Below are 25,092 nucleotides of genomic sequence, written 5' to 3'. Positions count from 1 at the left end.
TGCAGTGGCACCCTCTGGGTAATAATTAGTTTGCCAGCACTGATTAGCTGGACTCAAGGTGAACGCTGCTGATCCTCTCCGAGGGGAAACTGTTTGTTTGTCTCTCACCTTTTTCTTTCTGCTTGTTCTCTCTCCTTGCACATGTTGCCTCCCTCCCTTCGTCGGCCCTCAGGCTATGGTGAGTAAAAGAGAAGTGAGAGTTCGGCTGCTGGGTTTTACCGTTTGTTTTGATGGGCTCCTTTAGAAACTCTCTAATGCTCCTGATTGTAGCAAAGCATTTCGATCTGCTGTGTGTGAAGATGTCTTACATGCGTCGGTACGAGCGTGCACACGTCTACGCTCGCTCGTACACTTATCAGTCATTGTTCACCTTTATTTCAAAACGCTCTGACAAACACAAGAAAAATCAATTCCTTTTTTGCTGAATGCTTTCCCTCTGAAGATTGATGCTCGCTTTTTTCTCTGATTGGTGTTTTAGCTACAGGTCCTTTAATTAACAGGTTTGTCTTGCTGGTATTCAGCAAGTCAAGAGCTCCACTTTGTAACACAACACACCTGCCTCCCCAAACAAGCAAATGCTGATAAATGTCACGGTAAATCGTCTCTCTCCCTTTCGTCTCACGTTAACTTTGAAGTACTTAAGGGAGGCTGAGACGTGCGTCCACTGACTGCGGCCTGAGAGGTTAAAGCTGGAACGTTCAGTCGCAGAGATCTAAGAAAGCTGACTCGTCTGATTAAAGAGACTTTTCTCCGTTGATTAGACGTGGGTCCTCCGGAGGGAAGGTCACTCTTTCAACAGCAGAAGATTTAAGGTTTTGAAGAGAGTTCAAGGCTCCCGGGCAATCTAGTTAAATTTTGTTAGGTTGAGTATATGATTTTACACAATTTATGAAGAGAAATAAAAACAGACAGGAGAAGGACGAACAAACTGTGCAGATGAGATAAAGATAATTTAGAGATAAAACCATAACGGCACAATAAATGGGCCTATTCAATGAGAAATAATGATTTGTCATGACTCAGCAGTCCCATGTTATATAACTGTGGATGTGTCAAGTGGAGATTCACTAGTTTCGTTTGACAATGCAGCTGTGATAAAATATGTGCTTGAAGTTGTAAAACAGACGTTTTTTTCTTTCCACAATTCCACAAGCCGCTTTGGCCTAATGCAAAGGTTAGGTTTCGGGTAAGGGTAAGGGATTTATTGTGCCATTCTGCAGGATCAGGATCCAGATGTCGTTCAATAAAGCCACAGCTGCTTCATTTCCCCCACCAGCACTGAGTGCCACTAGTAGGGGGTAACTCATGGGAAGTGGAACCCATAAAAGAAGCCAGTGCAGCAGCAAGACCATCAGGTTCTTTTGGACACTTGTGTTCACTGAAATGCAAAACCAAACTGGACGTACTGCTGCTTTCATTCTTTGCACCGCTACTTCAGGCACTTTACTACTGAGTTCAGTGCTTCGACCTCACTGTGCTATCCTTTGCGTTTTCAGAGTTGTGTATGTCTTGAGCTAAACTTTAAACACCATCAACTCATTCTACTTCATTAAAATACCTTGATATCTTAAAGTGAAGAGATATGTCTCGAGCTGATGAATCACAGAGCAGCTCGATCAGTTATCAGTTCAAGGTAATGATGACTGACTGCATCAGATGCTGAGATGCTGTGAGCAGAGCCTCTTTCGGTTAAATAAAAAGAGCTGAGCTTCTATTTTCAGGGCATTTCTCAGGTGTATCACAGCTCTGAATTAAAGTGCTGGATGGAAGGATGCTCTAGGATTGAGTGATGCATTTGAACTGGAGGATTTTGTTTATGCGGGAGATGATGAAAGGCTGTCAAAACCTGTCCAAACCTTCCTGCTGAAGCGTTGCCACATTTCTCTTCACATCCACAGATCCACAGAAATGACACAAAACGCTGTTTAAGGCAACATATTGTATAAAGTGCAAAACAACATATTACAGGAATCTGTCAAAGAAAAACAGCAACAAAGGATGTGCTGTCTCTTCTTAAAGGGACACACAGTGGTCCTCTTACCTGTAGTGCTATTGATCAATTTAGATTGTTTTGGTGTGAGTTGCTCAGTTTTGGAAATATCGGCCGTCGAGATGTCTGACTTCTCTCCAAAAAAATACATTTGAAAGACTTAACATCAGTTTTTTGTCTGAACTATTTTTCTTCTAACGAGCAACACAAATGTGTGCTTCCTTCTGCGTGGCGATACGGTATGTCGGTGTAGTTCGGTATAAAGAACCTGGTTTCTAATCGGTACTGCTCACAACAGTTGAGTTTTTTCTTTTTGCCGCTTTGAGCAGCACAAGCGGAGTGCCGTCCAGTTTTATTCTGTTAAAGAGAAGACAGACACCTCCACGGCCGATACCTACAAAACTAGACAACTCACAATAAAACAATTTGGATTGATAAATAACAATACAGGCGAGAGGAATAATATGTGTTTTTGATTTTAGGGCGAACTGTCACTTTAAAGGAGCAAATACACCTTTTCACTTTCTAGTGGAGAGGTAGATGAGTAGACTGATACCACTTCGTCCATTAGCTATAGGGCCACAACTAGCAGGAGGTTAGCTTATCTTAGCACAAGGGGGGGGGGGGGGGGGGGGGGGGGCAGCTAGCCTGGCTCTGACTATATAGGTAATATAATCCACATATGTTTGACCCATAACCTTCCATAAAAAAGCAAATTATCGGTTTTACAGTTAACATTATCTTTACATAGAAAATATTAGTTTTTTGCTTTATTAATGCTCTGAATGTCTGGATTTAGCACCTTTAAAGTGTTTATGAGACGGCAAAGTCTAAGTCTAAGTCTAAGTCTTAGGGCCAGAGAAACGTGATTATAACATCAGACACAGTCAGTGAAGCTCCTCACAAACGTAGAAATACAAACGTGTTGGTGTTTGTCCTCGAGGTTTTTTTGCAAGTTTTCCTCGACCTTCAAAGTCGAAAGAGCCCAACATCACCAAGACAATTGATTTCTTGAATCTTTTTTAGCTGAAAGTTTGATTTGCCTTTTCCTTTTATCTTGACCTTGTTTGTTTGGGTTTCTTTCCTTCTCTGTGGCTGTTTATCACCGATGTTTTCTGTCTTGGTTTCAGTCTATGATACAGTCCAGGAAAGCTGGACTCGCCCACACACTGGCCACACGGACCTCGCTGAAAGACGAAGAGCTTGTGAGTGGCCAAATACATGTCACACACACACACACACACACACACACACACACACACTTATATATATACTGTAGTTATGGTTTTTCAGTTATCTTGCTGTCACCTCGATGCCAGCTAATGGGGATCCACACAAACTGTAACTTATATTTGCACACACACTTTTCTCACCAACTGTTCTCCTGCTGTCATTATGCTGTAGCCGTATTGTTGATCTGTTTGTTGAAGATCCAATATGCTGTAGGCTCTGAATTTTGCTGAGTCAACTTTAGGGCAGCTTCAGGTTTTACTGTTTTCAGGAGCAGCAAGGCTTCTTTGACTGGATGAGGTTACATGTTTGTTTATTATTATTATTTTATTTTTTTTACCTTTCCTACTGTACTGTGTCAAGTCATGATGGTGATTACATTACATTAGGTGTAACATGAATTATTCAAGTGTTTAAAGTAGGTCACTGAATACAGCAGTGGAGAACAAAGCAACTGCCAGATTGACAACACTGTAATTGATACAGTTCAATTACAAAGTAAAGGAATCCTGACAATAACCAAACATTAGTTTCTGTTTAAAAAGAGTCCTGAAGTTGTAGTTTATAGATCAAATGCAGGTCAAACAAAATGCTTGCAGAGGGAATTGAAAGTGTGCATTGCTATGTTTACACATTATAACACATAGAGTACAGATGGAGTGAGCTCAAAGTAATGTAAAAAAAAAGATGTCTAGTTTTTGTTTGTAGCTGTCTCCTACAAAATGACGTCCCAAACAACACCAGTAAGCTGAATTCTCAATTATGTTTTGAGGAAAGTGTATTATGTCAGAGATTATGGTCGCAGTTTTAAACACGTGGTTAACATTATGAAAATAAACAAAACAAAACAACAACGCAACAAAACTTGGTTAGGTTGAGAACGACATCATGGTTTGGTGTAAAATAAGAAGGTTTGTTATGTTTTTTAAGTTACGGACATAAATTAAAATAAGTCAACATTGACTCTTGATTTGACACGGGAGATGAGCAGCGGTCTCCTGGGTGAAAGTCCTGTGTTTGATGGACCCGATCATCCACTACGACCTCCTCCCTATGTGGACTTTCGTGGACTACGACTGGAAACAGATTTGTGATGCATCAAAGAATCGGCTAGCAAATCTGTGAGAAATCTCACAAATCAGATTATATGATTTACTTATACTACAAAAGTAAAAACAGACACAAACGTGTGCAGAAATATATCAAGAACCGGCACATGTGCCTCATGAATTACGAACTTTACCAGATTTACTGATGGGTGTTGCACACACAGAATATGGGAAATATTCAGACGTCCATACTGTATGCACAATGTTAACTGTTCCAGAATTAGATTATGCTGACAGATGGAAGTAGCATAGTATATATACAGAAATGTCCAACATTCAAGTTGACAACCTGTGAAAAATGTGTGCAAGAACGGTGCCAAAAATGAAAGTCATCCGTTCAGCCATAATTTTCCATATGTCATAATAACGCTGGAAATAACAATGTAGCCAAAGTGGAAATCTCATTATCTATAAAGGATTTTTGTTTTTTAAAGCTACAGCATGCTTCACAGGGACAAGGAAGTAAATGAGAGGTAAAAGAACAAGACAGACAAATAAAGTCAGAAGGCCCAAACAATTGAAACAACACTGGTCAGATCAATAAAAGTCAAAGCAGTCAGAAGAAGATTGAGTAAAACCAGAGGCAGAGATGAGAGCAATGAAACGCACAACAGAACAAATTGTTTCTCTTATTGAAAGCGATTGATACCACTCTATTGCAATCTCTACTATTACAATGAGAAAAATGCTCAGAAGCATTAATAATAACCCCACAATACAAATTCTATTTTCACCAAATCAAGCCGGGCTTCTAGTCAAGGTGTCCTCTCGTCCTGTGGAGATGTGTTCACCTCCTCCCACTCTCCTCCTACACTGGACAACAGTTTACCAATAAAGAGGCCAAGAATTATAGAAACACAATTTAGCACAGTTCCACATTTGAATATCATTTTATCACCAGCCACCTTGAAATCGTCTGTTTGTATCCTGCGTTAACGCTGAAGACACTTTTTTCTTGAAAGCTACACCAGATCAGCATGTGAAGAAAGACAATTATCGGAGCTGATATAATCAGTTCTCGTTCTTGCTTTTGCTCCCCCGATCTCCTGTGCTACCTCTCCTGCCGTCTTGTGTCATTCACCCTGTTGTCCTCTATCTTGTCTTGTTGTGTTCTTGTAACCACTCTCATCTTTTTCCCCACACTTTTCTTTATCACTCTCTGCCCTGTTGTTGTTTTTTCTCTTGGATAACTTGTATCCCTTTTCTCTTATCCTGCTTCTTTTCTTACACCCTCTACCTTTGTCCCACGTCTCCTACATCCATCCATCTTTCTTTTTTTATCTCTTCAATCCAACAGAAAAACCATGTGTTCAAGAAGACCCTGCAGTCTCTGATCTACCCCATCTCCTGCACCACGCCGCACAATTTCGAGGTCTGGACCGCCACTACGCCCACCTACTGCTACGAGTGTGAGGGTCTGCTGTGGGGCATCGCCCGGCAGGGTATGCGCTGTGCGGAGTGCGGCGTCAAAGTGCACGAGAAATGCCAAGAGCTGCTGAACGCCGACTGCCTGCAGAGTGAGTGAAGTTATTAAACTACTTAGAAATTTAAACGCATAAGAAGGAGGGCTCAAATGTCCCATATTCTGTACCGTATACAGATTTACCCCGACCCAAAGAATATTTTATTATTAACTGAGAAGTCTGCTGAAAAACTTACCTCCCTAATCACTTTGAATGTAATGCTTTTTAGTGGCTGCTCTGATGTCATAGCTTCCAACACTTAAAGGGACAGTGTGTAGGATGTGGTGGCATCTAGTGCTGTGGTTGCAGATTGCAACCAACTGAGCAGATCTCCGCTCCCTCCTCCCTTTCCAAGAGGGCAGTAACGTGAGCCGAAGAGTGTAAAACAATAGTAACGCCGCTCGCCTCACTCGGAGGCCATCTTTACCGTAATAACACTACTTTACAACGGTGGAGGCTGGCGGTACCACGGTTTTGCATTCTGCGGCTCACTTCACCTTAGTTTTACAAGCGTGTTGGAGATCTACGGTGGCCCTCAGATAACATCAAAACGTGAAGGTCTCTCTAAAGAGCCAGTGTTTGGTTTGTACGCTCTGGGCTTCTGTAGAAAAAATGGCATTGCAACATGGGTGATTATACACTGATGAAAACATAGTTATGAATATGATATTACATTTCCGCTAAAAGATTTCCCTGAAATGTTACACACTGGCCTTATAAGTTGAGCTTTGAAAATGTGATTTAGTTTTGTTGAGCTGTAGCATAAGTGTGAGGAGAGCTGGAGAATAATGCCAGAAAACATGAAAACAGCATAATGTTAAACCTAAAAGAAAAATAACACACGTGGTCCATCATTTAGCATAAGTGAAAGATATATTTCTAGGAACTCATCATCAACCCTTCTCCTCTGCTTCCTCCCACCTTGTCACCTTCAGGAGCGGCCGAGAAGAGCTCCAAGACCGGGGCGGAGGACCGGACGCAGCACATCATCATGGCCATGAAGGACAGGATGAAGATCCGCGAGAGGAACAAGCCGGAGATCTTCGAGGAGATCCGGAAGGTGTTCAACATCACCAAGATGGTCCACGGTCAGCACATGAAGACCATCAAGCAGAGCGTCCTGGACGGCACCTCCAAGTGGTCGGCCAAGATCACCATCAACGGTACGTCCAGTGAAAAAAAACATGTGAATAGTGACCTGAATACTCCATAGGGGACATCTATTCATTTGAACTAGATTAAATATATTTTAGATGACAGAAGGTTTGCAAAAATGTGCTGCATTTTTCTTTACACTGTCCTTTCAGTCTCTTGTCTCTCTCTGTTTACCAATTTATTTGTACGGCCCAAAATCACAAATGTGCCTTAGAGGGTTTTACTGTGTACAGCATTCAACATTCTCTGTTCTCTCCCCCAAAAAACTGCAAAGAAAAGTTAAACCCATTTTCATTTAAATAAATTTAACAGACAAAGGCAACTTTTAATGCAGTAATGCAGATCATCATCTACAAAAAACACCATATTTATGAACACATGACGTATAGTGAGAGACAGGAAAAGCTGTCTTTTCTTTCATTATGTCTTTCTCCATTGTTACTAAAGCACCTGCTCAATCTTCACAGCGCTTGTAGCAACAGCACTCTGTGTCGAAGTGTGTCCACACTTGTACTGTGCATATAACACTCATATCTCTGTGTGAAGTCGATCTGCAGAGCAAACTCAAGGTCGCGTGGCCTTTTTATTCTCAGCATCAGCTGACGCATCAGCCGCACCGGCTGCAGCGCATTTTATTTTTTAGGGGTAATCTGTTCGTCTGTCCGTTCGTCTGAACTCGATATCTCAGGAGCGCCTGGAGGACCAAACTTCATTCTCGACTCAAATATTAATTGATACGAATTTGGCGGTCAAAGGTCTAACTATGATGGTTTTACACAAATAAAATGATGAAGTGATGATATTTTGGACAGGAATGGATGTAATCTGCAACTTGACTGGTTGGCGGAGGCGTACAACCCTGAGGCGGGCATTCCAGTGTAGTACAAAGTATGTTTGAAAGGAAAAACTAATAAAGCTTTCTCTAAAAGCCTAAAATACAGTGATACACAGCGGATAAATGCTTTGGAACCGTTTTCCAAAATAAAACTGGGATTTAATGAGAAATCAGAAGGTGAGACATCGAAACAGCAGGCGTCGAAACACAACAAAGCGGTAGGATAGATTTAGGCGGAGGCATACAACCACAAGGCGGTAATTCTACTTTAGTATAAAGGATTATGTTCAATAAGTACAACTAAACTAAAGTTCTTGTAAAGATTAAAAAGTGTTGTGCTAATTGCTTTGGAACCGTTTTCCAAAATGAAATTTAATGAGAAATCAGAATAACACATTTCAATACTTTATGACATTGATAGAAAGTTAAAAAAATAAATTTTCGTGCTCGTTCAGATCCCAGGAAGGTGGATGGTAAATCTCTTCAAAGGTTTAAACCACAGCTGACATTGACGGCTGTGAAAACCTGCAGCTGTGAGAATGTGAAGCTGAACCAAAGCGCCTCAGGTTTCACATAAATACCAAAAGTTAATAATTTTCTCTGACAGGTCTGCTTCTGAGCTGCAGAGAGACTTTGAACTGTTTATCTGCGAGCTTCACTAATTTAAACCGACGCCTCCCCTTTGCCAAACATGACTGCCGCTGTTGCCCAGAGCAACCAGACACATCACACACCATATAGTGGCAGCAGTGTTGCCATGGCAGCCATCACACCTTGTCTCCCCTGATCACCGGGGACGAGCTCGGATGAAGAGGAGACGCAGGGACGCGTTGTTTCACATTCGCCTCATGGTCGCCTGCTCCTCCTCTGCTGATTGAACTATTTACAGATTCCAGAAGTGAACTTTTGATACGCAATGAAAACGGTTTTCATAAATGTGTCGGGCTGGATTCTGAATGACCATTGCAGATAAACATGTTTGCCCTGTTAAGATAAAGGCTCCTCTATTCTGTCCTGCTATTGGATCGTTGTTGGTTGGCTCCTTTAAGTAGGTTTTCAGTGCTCGTTAGGCTTTGATGGAGCAGGATGTGGAGCAACTATTTTGTCTGACCGCAGATTATAGACTTTTTAGTTACAGCCAGCAGAAGGTCAGTGCTTTGGTAGGATTTTGTCTATTTTTTGTTTACACGGAATAAAACTACTTTAAACTACGAGCCTCATCATTGGACAGCTAACAAGAACAGTTTAGCCTGCAAGAGCACGTAAGTTGGACATGGTAGTCTGCAGGAGTCAGAACCCTTTACATCCTGCAAGAAGGACGGTAAAGTAAGCTGCCACTACACATATATTATAATTTAACTTATTTGTCATATAGCTTTAGGCATTTTTTGAACTCTCAAACATGGTGGAGACAAGTTTTAACAGACATTCTTTGACAGGCATCTATAAATCATTTAAGTTGAGGTGTTTAAAATTCTCACATTTACTTTTTTGTCACATTTTTCCTTTTTTTTCCTTCCATTTTGCATAAATCAATCATGTACCCCATCTGAAATACATCCAGACATACTTTCAACTCAAACTCAGTTTTGTATTTAAGCCAAGTTGTGATTGAACTAGACGGTGGACTGACAGGAGACGCTCTACGGGGAGCTCTTTGAAGAATCCATTGATTTCATTCGGGAATATCTCAACCAATTAACATGCAAAACTCCCTTTAGCACAGATTACATGCATCAGAATGAAGCGCTATCACAGACATTACAGGGACGGATGTGGATCGGCGTGATGTTGAGTCTTAAACATACAGAAAGAAGTCAAAAAAATGAAACAGTGCCTGTTTTTTTTGTGTTTTAAGACTACGTCTTTCACCTGTATGTATGAGCACAAAAAAAGCAAATACATAAGCATTTATCTGATTTTCTCTTTTGCACATTTTAAGCAAGGGATGCATGTCAGAGCCAGAGCATCACTGACCAGATCAGATGATATTCATAATAGTCAATCAACGTATCCTCAGGGTTCGTATGATACCATTCGAAAAGTTACTCCTCATTGTTTGTACATTTTCCTGCAAAAGCCAGCAACACGTGTCAATCTCCGCTCGTTACATGCATACAGTCTTTAAAAAAAAACACTTCTGTCTTCACAGGAAACAACTTAGTAATGTTTAGGCAACAAAAACACTTAGTTAGGTTGAGGAATAGATCGTCGTTTGGGTTCAAATAACCTCTGATTCTCATGGGGGAAAACTGCTGTCTCCTGGCTGAAAGGTCGCTGTTTGTTTGCTACCAATGATTAAACCAGCCTAAATCAATCCACATGAAATACAGTTTCTTTGTCAGTGTCATCATTACATTCTTTTTGTGTTTCAATGAACTGCTGACTCAGAGCAGACTCTGACCCCCTGTCAGCTTAAATAGAAATTATCCCAATTAGTTCCACACAGTGTAGCACACGGATGCTTTGGACGTTTACAGTACACTTTCAGTTTTTGTTTGGATTGAACAAAAATAGATACAACATGTTAATTAGTGAGTTTTAGAGGAGAATTCTGTCATCGTTGGACAGAGCCAGGCTAGCTGTTTCCCCTTGTTTCCACTCTTTGTGGCTTTTATTTTGGCAGATGAGTGAGCTCCCCTGTACTCTTCCTGGTTTAAATCATATGTTCCTCATTAGCACAACATACTCTGCATGTTTAGCGCACACCAACACACCTGCAGCCCTCGTTTTTTGAGCAAAAACATATTGACACTCAGCAAACCTTCCCTCAGGTAACGAGAGAATCAGTTTGATTAGTTGGTTGCAGTTTACAAACACAACATTTAAAGTTAGCTCCTCTTCCCGGCTCAACGACACCAGAAGCTCACGAAAGCAAAACCTCTGGAACAAGCTGTCCACTCACTCTTTTGCCTCGCATAGTTTTTCTGTCTTTGCCGTGTCTGCCATTTATGTAGCTTCCTCTTGGATGAGAGCTTACGATCACCTGGTCGCTAAGTTTTTATAGCGGTTGACGTTCAGACGTCCCAAACACACAATTATCCATCGATAACTTGGATACAATGGAAGCCAGACGGACGGTCTTCAAGACAAACACGGTTATTGTGTTGATGCTATTTGAGTCATTTTGGACAGAAACAATAAGCAGTGCAAAAGATGTAATTTAAAATGAAACAAATATGCATGTCTGCTCATATAATCCAAACATGGTCTCTGTGGTGGCCAGATGTTTCTCACTTAAAAGTCGGGTGAGGTCGCCTCTGTTTTCAAAAGACCTCTTTGACTACCTGTTGCACAGAACAGCAGAACATCAGGTGTAAGTCATTTGGTGAGAAATGTCGGCTGTGAGTCACCATTGGTGTGTTACGGGGCTTTGCATAACTGTGTGGGTGATACCTTGTGTTTTGGTGTGCGTGTGTGCGTGTGTGTGTGAGACAGAAAGATGTTGGCAACGAGTAGGTGTTTTGTTGTTCTTATGCAATTTTCACAGTCATTCCCTCTGTTTGTGTGTGTTTTCAGTCGTCAGTGCGCAGGGTCTCCAGGCCAAGGACAGAACGGGCTCCAGCGACCCGTACGTCACCATCCAAGTTGGGAAGACCAAGAAGAGAACAAAGACCATCTACGGAAACCTGAACCCAGTCTGGGAGGAAAAGTTCAGCTTGTAAGTTCAGCTTGTTATTTTCTTCCTGGTTGTAGAGCTCAGCTGGAGCAGATAAACAGAGTGAGTGTCTCGTTACGGGGGTGGAAGAAGGTTTCACATCCTTTACTTTAAGGTCCTGCACACCTGTGGTCAAACTACACCGGTGATTTCAGTTCTTTTGGTTGTTTGTAGTTTTTGTCAGGACTGTGTGTGTGTGTGTGTGTGTGTGTGTAGACACTGATCTCCCTCACTCTGCTATTAGCTTTGGTGCACCTGACTGGTACAACACATCATATTTATTCGGACATGGAGTCCTATGAGTCACCTGTAAAGGTATGCAGGGCCTTCGAACCTCCATTACCAACAAAGGTCCTGATAAAAGCAAAATCACACCTGAGTAAAAATGCAGTATATAATTGTAGAATCACAGTAGTATCAGGCGTATATGAGTGTTTATTAGAGTAGGACGCTTGAGTGTTGATTGATGTGAAGCTGTGCTATTTAAGTGAAAAACACAGGGCCACAAGATGAGGCAATATAATAATGAAATGAGATGCATTCACACGAAAGGAAGTGGCATCGAGAATTTCAAATATGCATCGGCTCAGTGACTGTTTGAATCTGAATATGTTTTCATTAGAAGCTCTGTCACAGTTGTACCATGTTCGCATTGATTAGATAATTTGCATGTCAAACAACCCCGTCTCCTAAATTACGTTGCTGTTCAACTTTACTGCATTCTCAGTTTCTCCTGGACTACGTTGACAGAACGTTGTAAATTCAAACAACATCTCTAGTAAAAATATCATGGTTTGGCTTAAAATAATTACATTTGTGTTGTTATTTAAATTACAGACGTAAATTCAAACAAGTCAACCTTAACTTTTGGTTTCACACAGGACACTAACAGCAGTCTCCTGGGTGAATGTCCTGGGTTTGTTTGACCCGTCCATCCTCCCTGATCTCCTCCCTACATGCTGACTTCTGCAGACTTTGATAAGAAACATATTTGTAATAATTCAGAAACAGACGTAATTCGGGAGAAAATATGTTTCCCTCAAAATGTTACTAATAGTGCATTTTTGGAGACCAGGCTGGATCAAGAGACGCATAGACATCTTGTCAAAATGGTCAAATCAAAATTATACCGGTCAAAATATTTGTGAAAAGTTTTTTTTAATATCATTTCAGAAACATTTAAGTTATTGAAGTGATAAACAACAACGAATGTATAAACAACAGTTATATGTAATAGCATGATTAAATTGTTTCTCACCCACTTTATCATTTAATATAATCATTTTAATAATTTAGCACATAAATCAGGTTGATTTACGCTGCTTTTATCTCTGTATACGACCTGTTGCCTTCCCTAAAAGAAGAAAGTAATGCAGACGTCTAATAATAAACTATAATTTCTCATTCAAATTCAACCAGGTTTTAGCCAAATCATCTAAAACATGTTGTACAGTTTTAATCCATGTTTACTGGCTCGTCACCACAGAAAGACCACGAGGTGCAAAGTAGTCATGAACGGGTGTTAATTTGCTCCATGCGTGCAAACCTTCCACTTTAGCCATCTGCTCCGACACCCACACGTTTGTTAAAACAACACGTCCGCCGCCCACCCGTCCTCTGTCTCCACAGCGAGTGCCACAACTCGTCGGATCGCGTCAAGCTGCGAGTTTGGGACGAAGACGACGACATCAAGTCGCGAGTGAAGCAGCGTCTGAAGAGGGAGTCCGACGACTTCCTGGGTCAGAGCATCATCGAGGTCCGAACTCTGAGCGGAGAGATGGACGTCTGGTACAACCTGGGTATGTAGGAATATGGGAGACATGGTGTGTGTGTGTGTGTGTGTGTCTGTGTGTTTATGTGGTAGATGGGAGTGTGTAGTTGGTGTTTGTGTTTCAGAGTGTGTCTCCACTTGCAGAAAAGAGAACAGACAAGTCGGCGGTATCTGGTGCCATTCGTCTTCAGATCAGCGTGGAGATCGAGGGAGAGGAGAAGGTGGCACCCTACCACGTACAGTACACCTGCCTTCATGAGGTGACACACACACACACACACATATACATGTAAAGTCAGGAATAAGCTGATGTAGGAAGTTTATGGGGAACTGGAGACTCGCTCAGCTTGTGTCTGTCACTAATACACACACATGGAGTCACACTGGAGTCCATTGAGAGTTTTTTATCGAGAACAAAACAGCAACAGATCCTCACGTTGAAATCTGTATGTTTGCTCGTTAAATGACTTGAATGAATTTGTAATCAAAATTGTTGTTGTTGATTAATATCTGCAGATACAGTAAACATATCTATTAATTGACTAATTGCTTAAAGTAACAATGAGGAACTTTTATCTGGTTCTGAACCAGTCTCAGTTTAGTCCTGATCCTCTATAAGACCTCCATCAGTAACGAGACCATCAGAGAGAAGATGGTATATTTCTATAGAGTTATAATTAAAGGTCATCATCGGAGCCACCGGGTCGGATTCTGGTGAAACCAGATGACATCATGCAGGTTCACCAGAAACTCCTTCAGCTCAGACTCCAGCAGAGACCAGTCCACCGTGGACAGACCCAGATCCGGCTTCACCTGCAGCCTTGGACCTGCAGTCTGGAGCTCCGGAGGAAGGAGGAGAGCTAGGCTCCCGGCAGCAGCAGCTCCTCCTCCTCCTCCTCCTCCTCCTCCTCCTCCTCCTCCAGGAGCAGAGCTTCTCCTCTCTGGGAGCCAACACCAACACCACGCTGCTAGAGACCCAGGATGTATTGCTGGACCCGCTGGAGGGAAGGGAGGCACGGGAGAACCAGAACTAGGACTGAGTGGGACAGACTGTCAAACCCTGCTGCAGTAAAATGAGAGGTTTCCTAAAAGCAAACACTACAGCATGTGAAGGGGCCGAATCAAAACAAAATGAAAGTTCCTCATAGTAGCTTCAAGCAATCATTCCATAAAGAGCAAACAATACATTTATATTGTTATAAAGAATATGTTGGAGTTTTCTACAAACAAGACATGTCTGATTATACTTTACTTTATTTAAAGCCTTTTCAAATTTGACAAATTGCTTCTGATGGTTGAGTCTGCTGGAACATGAAAAAGACAAACGAAGACAAAGGAAAGATAACAAAGTATCCAGATGTGGAAGTTATGTTTCCACTCAGCAGTGTCGTGTCCCAAATCAGAATTGCATTCTGTTATTCTGCTTGTATTTAACTTTGATGAGTTTTCAACAACCTCTGCAGCCAGAACTTCTCAGCCCGCTGTTGTGTAACCAGGCTGTTGTTCACTTCCTTTAGCACTGATGATGTTTTTCCTGCTCTCTCAACCTTTTTTTCCCCCCTCTCGGTAGAACATGTTCCACTTCTCGACGGACGTAGAGGGAGGCGGCGTGGTGAAGATCCCAGCGGCTCAGGGAGACGACGCGTGGAAGGTTTACTATGACGAGGTGAAGCAGGACATCGTGGACGAGTTCGCCATGCGCTACGGCATCGAGTCCATCTACCAGGCCATGACGTAAGCTCACCGTCTCCATGATGTTAGCCGATTGTGTGTGTGTGTGTGTGTGGGTTAATCCAATCAGGAAATACTTGAAATCAGTGTGTGTTTGGGAACAGTATCTGTAGACCTGTGTGTGTGTGTGTGTGTGTGTGTGTGTGTGTGTGTGTGTAGGTGTGTGTGTGTGTGTGTAGGTGTGTGTGTGTGTTGATGCGATGAGAGATTGTTATGAACTATAAACAGCATGCAAATTAGTTTATCTAATGAGAAAAGATGATCTGCCACCACACAGATTGGATCATTGTAGGCAGGTGGAGAGACACACACACACACACACATTTACACACTGTGGTTTAATTACATTAATAATGTAGTTTAACCTTAAAGGGACAGAGTGGGTCTCTGTGTTGGAGCACAAACGTGTAACATAATCAGGCCGGGAAGCATTGAGTGGATTGAAGTTGTGAGCAGAAATGTCCCAGAGGAAATGGCGATATGAGCCGTCCAATAACACCGGCAAATGGAAACGGTGATTGAAATACACAGACGCGCTGTCGCCGTTATTAAGTCTCACATCTCACTGAAAGCTTCATTTTGGTTCCTTCACTGGAACGAACTCTTCATACGTGTGTCTGCTTCTGTGGATCCCATCAGGAGTTGAAATATTTTGACACTCTCGAATTAGTAACTTAGTGCTGTCACTTTAACAATATTTATAATTTTGTGCATTAGTTAACAGCGAAACGATGTGTCATAAATTGTGTTTAATGAGTTTTAGAGATAGAGAGGCCTCACAACCGTCACAGTGACAACGAGTAGAATTCACAATATTCCCAACGGTCTCTGGGCTGAGTAATTTCCTTCACTATTAAAATAATGATGTACATAGTTCTGTACCTTTGCCTTTCTTTTCTGTTTTCCAGTTAATTGTTTTGCTCTTAAATAAATCTTTTTCAGTTACAATTCGGCAGGTAGTGGATTGGCTCGGTTCAATGCTTAAAACACTTCAGATAAGGATTTTCTGAAACGCTGATCGAGCGACGTGATGAGAAATCCACTTACAGAAGCCGAGTCGTTCAAAAAGTGGTGTTGAGCTCTTTAGTCGTGATGATGAAGTTGGAGAAAAAATGGCCACAATTGTACACTGTTGATCAACTGCTTTAACTTAATCTCAACTTAATTCATCTTTGTTGGTTTCCCTCCACCCTCCATCCTCCATCCTCCTTCTGATCTCTCTCTGGTTTCTCCGTGTCTTCCTCCTTCCTTCCCTCTCCCCCTGTCTCCTCCTCCCCCCCTCTACATATCCGTCTTCTTCCTGCTTTTAAACCTACAATCTCCCTCCTTCCAAAAACCTGCTATAACCTTCCCTTTCTCCTTCTCCTCCCATCTCTCTCTCTCCTCTCCTTCCCTCCACAGCCATTTCTCTTGCCTGTCCTCTAAGTATATGCTGTCAGGGGTGCCGGCAGTGATGAGCACCCTGCTGGCCAACATCAATGCCTTCTACGCCCACCCGACCGCCTCCACCAACGTCTCCGCTCCGGCCAGATTTGCAGCCTCCAACTTCGGGGTGAGTGACGAGCAGATAAACACGAATCTGTTCAACACAATCCGACCAGTCGAGACCCTTTGGCTTTCTCTTTGCAAAGCGTCACCTGTTGCTACATAGATTGAGTGCAGACGCAGCTTTCGGATGATTTCATGCACGTTGGTGTCCACGGTAGAAGACTTCAACATCCTCAGGTGCTTGGATTTTAAAACAAACAATTTATTATTCTATCAATGATATATTTGAATTAAAGATGCAGCATTGTAGTCAGCAAACTCCGACTTAATTCAAATCAACGCTCTGACATAAACACCTTCACGTTATCGGTGGCCTTGGTTGAATGGAAGTTGAATGAAATACTCGACTCACATGTTTCACTATAAAGGAAAGAAGTTAAAGAAGAGGCAAACTGGTAAAAAATACGAGTTGACATCGTGAACTACAAAGCTTGTGTTTCAGAGCAGCAGCTAGTGATGATCATGTGATTATTACTGCAGGGACACAACACTGAGACAATATCAGCTGTGGTGCACAAAACCTTCAAACATCTAAGTCTCATGCATATCCAGATATTTCTCTGAGGGATTATGGGCTGGCTCTTTATTCCCTGCATCCTTCATCAGTCACAACTGGCTTTTTCAGACACGACTGATTTGATTCTGATAAAGCCTTGATGAAATGATTACCCTGCCGTGGGTATTGGTTGCACCACAATTACAGGTCGGAACAGTGACGGTGACGTTGTGATTGCCTTGGGAGGAGCTGCATTATTTGACCGGAGCATCGCAGATGCATAACGACGTTAGAATACAGAGGGCATGTTGAGATTCATCTTACTAATGAATTCAACATTTACCTTCAAGCTGCTTTTACCCAAACAAAAGGCTCTCTTCTTGATATGATTATGTGAGATTAAACAAATAGCTTTTAGTCTGCGACTGATTTTAAAAAACTGCTTTTCTCTGCAAGCCCCGACGGAGATCTTACAGGACTGAACTCCACTTTAAAACAGGATTGGATTTCAGGCTTAAAAAAAGACAGAAATTTGCCTATAATATACATTTTGACATAAAGTAGGCGTCACAAAGTCTTCAGAAGGTGACGTGGATTGTAACTGTAGTATTTAAAGGTATAGTTTGGATGTTGTGAAGTGTGGTTGTATGAGGTACTTCTCCATAGTCAGAGTATTACTACAGTAGATGGAGTTTAGAGAAGCAGACAGGAGTACCAGCATGGGAGCAAAGTAATGTACTGCTGTTGACGTATTTTAGTGTACGCTATATTTAGAATATTTTCCCTGCTTTACCTTGCAGTGATTGTTTTAGGTGTCTTTAAACGCATGTTGCAGCTGCTCCCGTCCTCAGCAGTACATTGCTTTGCTTCCATGCTGATGCTGGTACTCCTGTCTGTTTTTCCAAACCGGGGGCGTATTGACCACCACCTGCTGAAGGTAATACCCTGACTATGGATAAGAACCTCATCCCCACTTCTAAAGACCCCGAACTAACCCTTTAAAGCATTTTAAAGGACCTGTCTCACATAAACATCCATGAGGAACGATCTGAGCAGAGCGAGCACGTTGTTCGTTTATGCTGCTAATAATCTCCCTGATTAAAAGCTAACGTCTTATTACTGCGGGACCTTTTTTAACGGCTCTGTGCTTTGCAGTGGTCCAAATTTCGGAAACGTAGACGGCGGGGACAATGACAGTTAGAGGCCGAGCTTAATGACTCTTGGGATCCTTGCCAGCAGTGCCCACTACAGTGTTCCTACCGGTTGCACTCAGACTCTGGTGATATACGAGCGACTGCAGGCAGAGCTCACTTTCTTTAATGGATCAGGAGATGCAGGCGGACTTGCTCTCAACTACAACTGTGTCTCATTACATTCAGATGGATTCAGTTGTTTTCTACGTATCTGGGTAATTCACTGGTTTCATTAAGCTGTGTTCTCCATCCCTCTTTGATCTTAGAGAACAGTAACAGTGTAATGACTTGACAGTAATGAATGCATGACTCAGCTTGAATTGATGTATGAATTAATGCATGACATGTAATACACTCTAGCATAGAGGACCAGCACTAATTAATGACTAAGCGACAGTTGAGTAATGTTTTGTCTCCCCGTAAGAACTAATTATCCTAAAACGACCATATTTTAATTCATTACTTAACCTGTGAGCTCTAAAACATCCATTAAGGTATTACTGGCAAATAGGCAGGCAAATGTATTTTTGTGTAGCACCTTTCATTAACAAGGGAATTATAATTATAATTTAATAATTTACCTGACGTGGCAAAATGGAAATCTTATCGTTGAGCCATTTCTATAAATATAGAATATGAGCTGAATCAAATCATCGTATTATGTTTGTCAGTTTACTGTTGTTTTGAAATCATACTGAGTACGATTCTCTTTGAAATCATTGGCATTAATCTGATATCGGTCCGTCTATATGTATTTACTGTAATCAGTAACTGTTTAGAGGTTTTCTATGGGAGTAATTCATTTTTTATGCCATTCACTATATTTGGTTTGTTGTTCACAAATCTAAAAATGTTTGTTTTATACTGATATTAGTGTTGATTCTTTCAGCAAATGGTGTTTTGTAGCAATTACAAGTAATTTTCTTTAAATGTGTTATTATTGGTGTCAGTCAGCATCAACACACGGTGGTGTTATTTGTTGTTTTTTTACCATCTGCTCGGCCTCAGTCTGTCTGTCTCCGTTTATTTACTGCAGCTTTTTTTATTTATTATATGTTTTTTACTGTTTCTTCCACCCTCTTTGGTGCTGCTTCCTCCCAGACAGAAACACACACGTGTTCCCTCCTTCACTTTTTCTGGTTCTTTATTGCTTTTTTTTGGTGTCGTTTTTTAATAATAAGTCAATTTCAATATACTCATTGCCACGGCAACAAGGTGACAACTAATTAGCAAAACTTCCCTCCCTCCCTCCCTCCGTCTGTGTCCGTCCTCTCACTCCCTGCGTCCGTGTGAGAAAGATGGCGTCGTATCGATCCGCTCCTCCTCTCGTCTGCTCTTCGTAAATCATCGCTGAGATCAAGTCATCAGCTGACAGTTTTACCGACGTTGTCTGTGATGTTGCTCAGGTGTGTGAGTGTGTGTGTGTGTGTGTGTGTGTGTGTGTGTGTGGTAACTTAAGGACATACCAGCCGTCTCAAACTTCCCCTCATTCTTTGGAGGGTTAGGAAGCTGTTGATGCAACAGTATTTGTTTTGCCGGTGGGAACAAACATTACTCACTGGAATCTTTTTGTTTATTTGTTTTTGTTTGTTTTCTGGGAATAACTTCCGTGATTCTTTTACAGCGATGCCCCTTTAGCCGTTATGGACCTTCACACCTGAGAGCTCCCTAGTTGTTGGCTACAGGCAGAACTGGTCTAGTCAAGCTTCAGCAATATATCTTCAAAAAATCTGAGCAGCAACAAATGCATTCTGACTAATATTTCCCTAAATGCTTTAAATTAGCAATGCCTGCTCTTTGAAAAGTGAATGACTGGAATTGTACTGGAGGTTTTGCAGCAGAGCGCGTTGTGGATTAAAGTGTTCAAGGTCATTTAGGTTCACGTAAAATGTTCTATCCATGATTTTGTGCCATAATACCAAAACCCAGATTTGCTCTTTTGAAGTGACACTTTGATCGGAGGTGCCTGGTTTTCATTCTGGTCTCTGCCCATTTTGTACCTTCGTGACTTGAATGTGATTGCACCTCAGAGTGGGAGAAGAGGCACAGTAGCGTTCCGTGTCAATAGTGACCGAGCAGCTCGGTGCAATTGTGCTATAAAGAATTTAGAGAGTTCACATTTGTTGCTGCCTGCAGTCTAAAGCACGTGGAATTAAATGCAGAGATGCCACGTGCTGATTTGTGCAAGAAATGTGCTTTAATACCAAAACTACCTGCCTTCTTCTGTGGTTTGTATGTTGCCCAATATGACCTTTTATTTTACGGGTCCCATAGTGTCATATCTCCAGGAGAGGAAGTGATGTGTAATTGTAATTTGAAAATGATTGTGTGTTACTATTTATCACAGGGCAACAAGTGGTACATTTAAATTACTACAAATGAATTGCTGGTGTATTCTAGAGAGTCCTTTAGTCGGTGCACAGTAGGCCAGCTGAACATGCAAACATGTGAAATATTTCCACAGCCAATACAATACAATGGCAGTAATTGCAATAATACATTGATATTTACTTTGGCTTGAATGAAAATCTGCCATTGAGATTTTAGTGGGTCTCTGTTTCCTCCTGAAATCATCAACTACTTCTAACTAACCTTAAATAAGAGGCGTGCAACTGTTTCTCTATTTTCCGTGTAACAAATATCAAAATGCACAGTTCTTAACAAAAAACCTCACTCTTGTCTTTTCCAATGAAAGTGGCGAGCAGCTCAGCTCCAAAAGCTGCTAAATGTAGCGTGACAGTCGTTAAGTCGGCAACACTGACGGCCCCTCCCTTTGAGCCTCCCTCCAAAGCCACTCCCCCAACACGATCATATTAAACGTAAACAACAAATCTGACTATTGTTAGCACTTAATACTCACAGCTAGCTAGTCAAGCTAGCAGCTTGAGGAAGACTCCGGTGACGCGTAATGAGTGCACGAGCACAGTTGTACGAGTGTTTGTTCCCACTTTGAGCAACAGTTCCTCCAGGAACAGAGCAACACATGCTGTTTCCTCCCAAGATAATTCAATGTTGTCGGCCTTCACTTGTTTAAGTTTGGCCTTCATTCGCTCGTGGTGATTTCTGCACCTGCTCCACAAGGACGACTGAGAAGCTCTGGTTCTTACACCAGCAGATAGAGGGAAAATACGTGATCAGGTTGGATTTACTGTGCTACAAGGTCACGGAGATCACAAAAGACATGATGTCTGAGCATCACTGACATATTAAGTAATGTCTCAGGGTTTAGATGATTGAAGGTAGAGGGGCTGCCTATTGGTCAGGAGAAAGGGGCCAGAAAGGCCTTAAAGAACAAGAATAATAGACTACAACAACCAACAATAAAATAGTACTTATTTCAAATTGAGCTCACCAATAATAGCTTTTGGTGAATTGAAAACCTCAAAAATACAAAAACAAAAGTTCCTGAAGGTTCATTTAATGGTGATGAAAACTGAGTCTCTCAGAATAATGAACCCGGTTTCAGACTTTTATGCAAAAAAGTTCAGCTCCAAATGATTATCTGTTATATTATCTGTTTTTCTCCTTCAGGCCACTTTACTTGATTGTGAGTTGAAGCCTCTGGGCTTGTTCATTATTCCCACTTGAAACAGGACATTCATCACACATCCGATGTATTGAAACATGTGCAAAATATTTTATGATCACATAAAATGTGTCACAGCAGCAGAGGACAGGGACGTTCAGGGAGTCACTGCAGTAGACCTGAAGGGAGTAACCAGGTAACAAGGAAAGTGTGTGTGTGTGTGTGTGTGTGTGTGTGTGTGTGTGTGTGTGTGTGTGTGTGTGTGTGTGTGTGTGTGTGTGTGTGTGTGTGTGTGTGTGTGTGTGTGTGTGTGTGTGTGTGTGTGTGTGTGTGTGTGTGTGTGTGTGTGTGTTCCTGGATTTCAAACGTTAAGAGAGAGTTTTTAGAAATTGAGGACATTTTGTCCGTCTCACACCTCTTCAAAGGGCTCTTTGATAGTGAAGTTCTAATGTTATGGCTGTCGGTGTTATATATTTTATATTATATATATTTTCTTGTTGTCAACAAACCCCATGAAAAGACTGAACCTCACTGTGATTTCTGGCATTCAGCCCCAAGCCAATCGGTTCTCTGCTGGAGGTGTAAGAAAGTAAGGGTTCACCAATCTGATCCGGTGGATTGGTGTCAGGACCGATACTGACCTTTGATACCGACCTGTAGTTTTTGGACAACAATGGAGCTCTAAATCATACATTATTCAGAGCGTTTATTGACAATAAAGAACGTGGACTATTACCAGCCTTATCCTTCAAATTTAGAGACGTGCTTTGGCATGAACTGGGGAAGTTAGTGTTGGGGGATTTCTCCCTCCCTCTGCTTCCTTTTCTCTCATATAAAACCAAACTCAACTCCTTGTTTTTTTAACAAGGAGCTATAACGCTCTCTGCTTTCTCTGTTCGCTTTGCTCCTGCCGCCACGGGACACACGGATAGACACAAACAAAACGAGAGTTAAAAGAGTCCTTTCAAGAGTTTGGCAATCGTGTTCATTGGTTGTTTATGCCAGGTGATGTTGGCCATTTTTCAGACTTTCTTCCAAAGATTAAAGACAAAGGGGAAACCCTTCCAATATACTAACGATGCACAAACTAATTGCTATGCATTGCAGACACGACTGTCTACTTTTACAAAGGAGAGGATTGAGGTATGACAGATTTCCAACGAAAGTTTTCAGCAGTTATGTACTCAAATCACGCTGTCGCGAAAATTCTGTCAAAAACACTAAAAGCAAACACAAAATAAAAGCACCCTGACACCCACTGCTATTACTATTATCAGTCAAATATATTTCACTATGACTGCTTTCATGGTCATTCTGTAGGTTTCTTTTGTTTTTGTTCCTGTTGAAGGTTTTTTAGGGGGGGAGGGTTTTTCTTTTCCCGATGTAAGGGGTCCTGGGACAGAAGATGTACAGATCGTAACGCCCTCTGAGGCTGATTCCTGGTTTTGGGCTATCCAAATACATTGAATTGGATTGATGGCTTTGGAGATTATTATTGATCAATAATGATAGGAGACAGACATTCACACAGAGTTGTCTTGTCTAACATTTTCATTAGACAACCTGACCTTTACAGGTTTTTTAGACAACATGTACAATTCATTTTCATTGGTTGTCACCAAAAAGACCTTCTGACCAGAAGAAAACATCCCGTCATAAGTACAGATGTACGTATGTAGGACTTAGGATAACTTGCATACCGAGTACCTTGCTGTTTTACCTACTTTGGATACTTCAGACATGAGAAGACTTTGCGGGCTTCCACACAGCTGTTTCTAAATTGAGACACATTAGACCCTGTAGAATCTGGTGAGAATGGTAAAAAAGAAAAAGAAAACTCAGATATTTGACTAACTTTACTTTCACAGCACCAATGTGGGAATCACCAGTGTTGTTACTGTTACCTTTTAGATAAATGTGTTCTGCCAGTTTCCAGTGAGGCTGGAAACCCTGCTTCTCTTTCTTCCTCCTCCTCGTTCTCTCTTTGAGACAAAACTCATTTTATCTCTTTTGTTTGTTAGCCATGTCGTGACTCCCCCCACGCCAGAGTGCTTTCTCTCTCTCTCTCTCTCTCTCGCGCTCAATTTCGGTGTTGCCAAAACATATAAAGGATAGTGGTGGATAAAATCACAAAACAAGCAATGGGGATACCGCTACTGGCTGCAGCTCAGCAGATGAAGGTGGTTGGCCGTTGATCACAGGGCGGATCGGTGCCCGGCTCCTCCTGTCCATGTGTCTCCACGTTTTTTAAGCGAGACACCGATCCCCAAATTGCTCCCGAGCAATGTGAGTGTGCAAGTCACCAAACAAAAGCATCTGTTATATGAAAGTGATACGAAGAAGTGTGAAAAGTATCAAGTACATTTCATAAAACAATTGCAAATCAGATGTTTTAGAATTTAGATGATTTTATTGGTGCATCGTTAACATTCATGTTTGCTTGCTAGCGGTCGTCCTCGTCACTGGCTTCGTTGGCGCATTGCTCTGTGTCTTGGTAGATTAGTGTGAAACCAGTGATGCCAGAAAGGATTCGATTCTGCTCAACTGGGCTACTTTTGATTAAGTTTGAAAAAATAGCATCAGTAGATTCAATTTGAGCGGCTTTTGTCAACATTTTGTGGTTTTGAAAATAGTTTAAAACAATATTACCATACAAGCTGTCAAATTATGGTCAAAACACAGATAGAAAATTCAGTAAACTTTGCTGTGTCCACACTTATTATTTTCAAAGCACTGGTTTTGGATCGGTTTCTGTGCTCCCTCAACACAAAAAGAAGCTTTTCATCACCGACAAGTGTCGTAAAGTGCGAAACTGCTTTTCCAAACTTAAATATACTCATGTAGCTTAAATGTGTCTCTGTTTTGATATATTTCTCAGACAAAACATGCAGTATTTCAGTCCCTCTGTTCCTCTCCATGGTGCCAGACTACACACATATTCACACAGAGGCAGACACTCAAACACATTTAAACACACACACTGGCTGCAAATTGCTCATGTCAAGTTCTCTGCTCTTTGTTTTCCTTTTTCCAACAGAGAGATCGTTTTGTGAAGCTGCTGGATCAGCTGCACAACTCCCTGCGTATCGACCTCTCCATGTACAGAGTGAGTCTTCAGCTGCTTTTGTTCTTTTCTTCACCACACGCAGAGCTATAGCTTCAGTCCGTCCCAGTGACGTTCATTTACATTAAGACGACGTGGTGTGTAGGTCTAGATCTGAATGCGACAAGTCAACATAAACTATTAACTTGTCATCGGCCCCAAACTGTCTGCAACAATTAGGTTACCACCTCCCGCTGTCATCTGGCTTCTTTATTTCCTCAGATATGCTCTTGATGTTAAAAATACTTTGTTCTCAGCTGCTCAGATGTTGTTTGTTTGTTAGT

The 25,092-nt window shown here is 41.6% G+C and overlaps 1 protein-coding gene across 1 annotated transcript in view; it reads left to right on the top strand.

Annotated features, from left to right (window-relative positions):
- The first annotated feature begins 3,123 nt into the window (after positions 1–3,123).
- Positions 3,124–25,092, top strand: part of LOC142964216 (protein unc-13 homolog B-like) — a 56,699-nt gene continuing 34,730 nt past the window's right edge. The window contains exons 1-9 of the mRNA XM_076104435.1: positions 3,124–3,195; positions 5,627–5,846; positions 6,728–6,955; positions 11,302–11,443; positions 13,070–13,239; positions 13,356–13,471; positions 14,782–14,945; positions 16,344–16,494; positions 24,743–24,811. Coding sequence (XP_075960550.1) covers positions 3,124–3,195; positions 5,627–5,846; positions 6,728–6,955; positions 11,302–11,443; positions 13,070–13,239; positions 13,356–13,471; positions 14,782–14,945; positions 16,344–16,494; positions 24,743–24,811 — 1,332 coding nt within the window. The remainder of the gene's footprint in view (positions 3,196–5,626; positions 5,847–6,727; positions 6,956–11,301; positions 11,444–13,069; positions 13,240–13,355; positions 13,472–14,781; positions 14,946–16,343; positions 16,495–24,742; positions 24,812–25,092) is intronic.

This window comes from Anarhichas minor, unplaced genomic scaffold, assembly GCF_050575085.1.
Source record: "Anarhichas minor isolate MPS153535 unplaced genomic scaffold, ASM5057508v1 ptg000030l, whole genome shotgun sequence".
In the NCBI taxonomy this organism is placed as follows: Eukaryota; Metazoa; Chordata; class Actinopteri; order Perciformes; family Anarhichadidae; genus Anarhichas; species Anarhichas minor.
The sequence above is the reverse complement of the archived record's forward strand: the minus strand, read 5'-3'. Positions and strand labels throughout refer to the sequence as shown.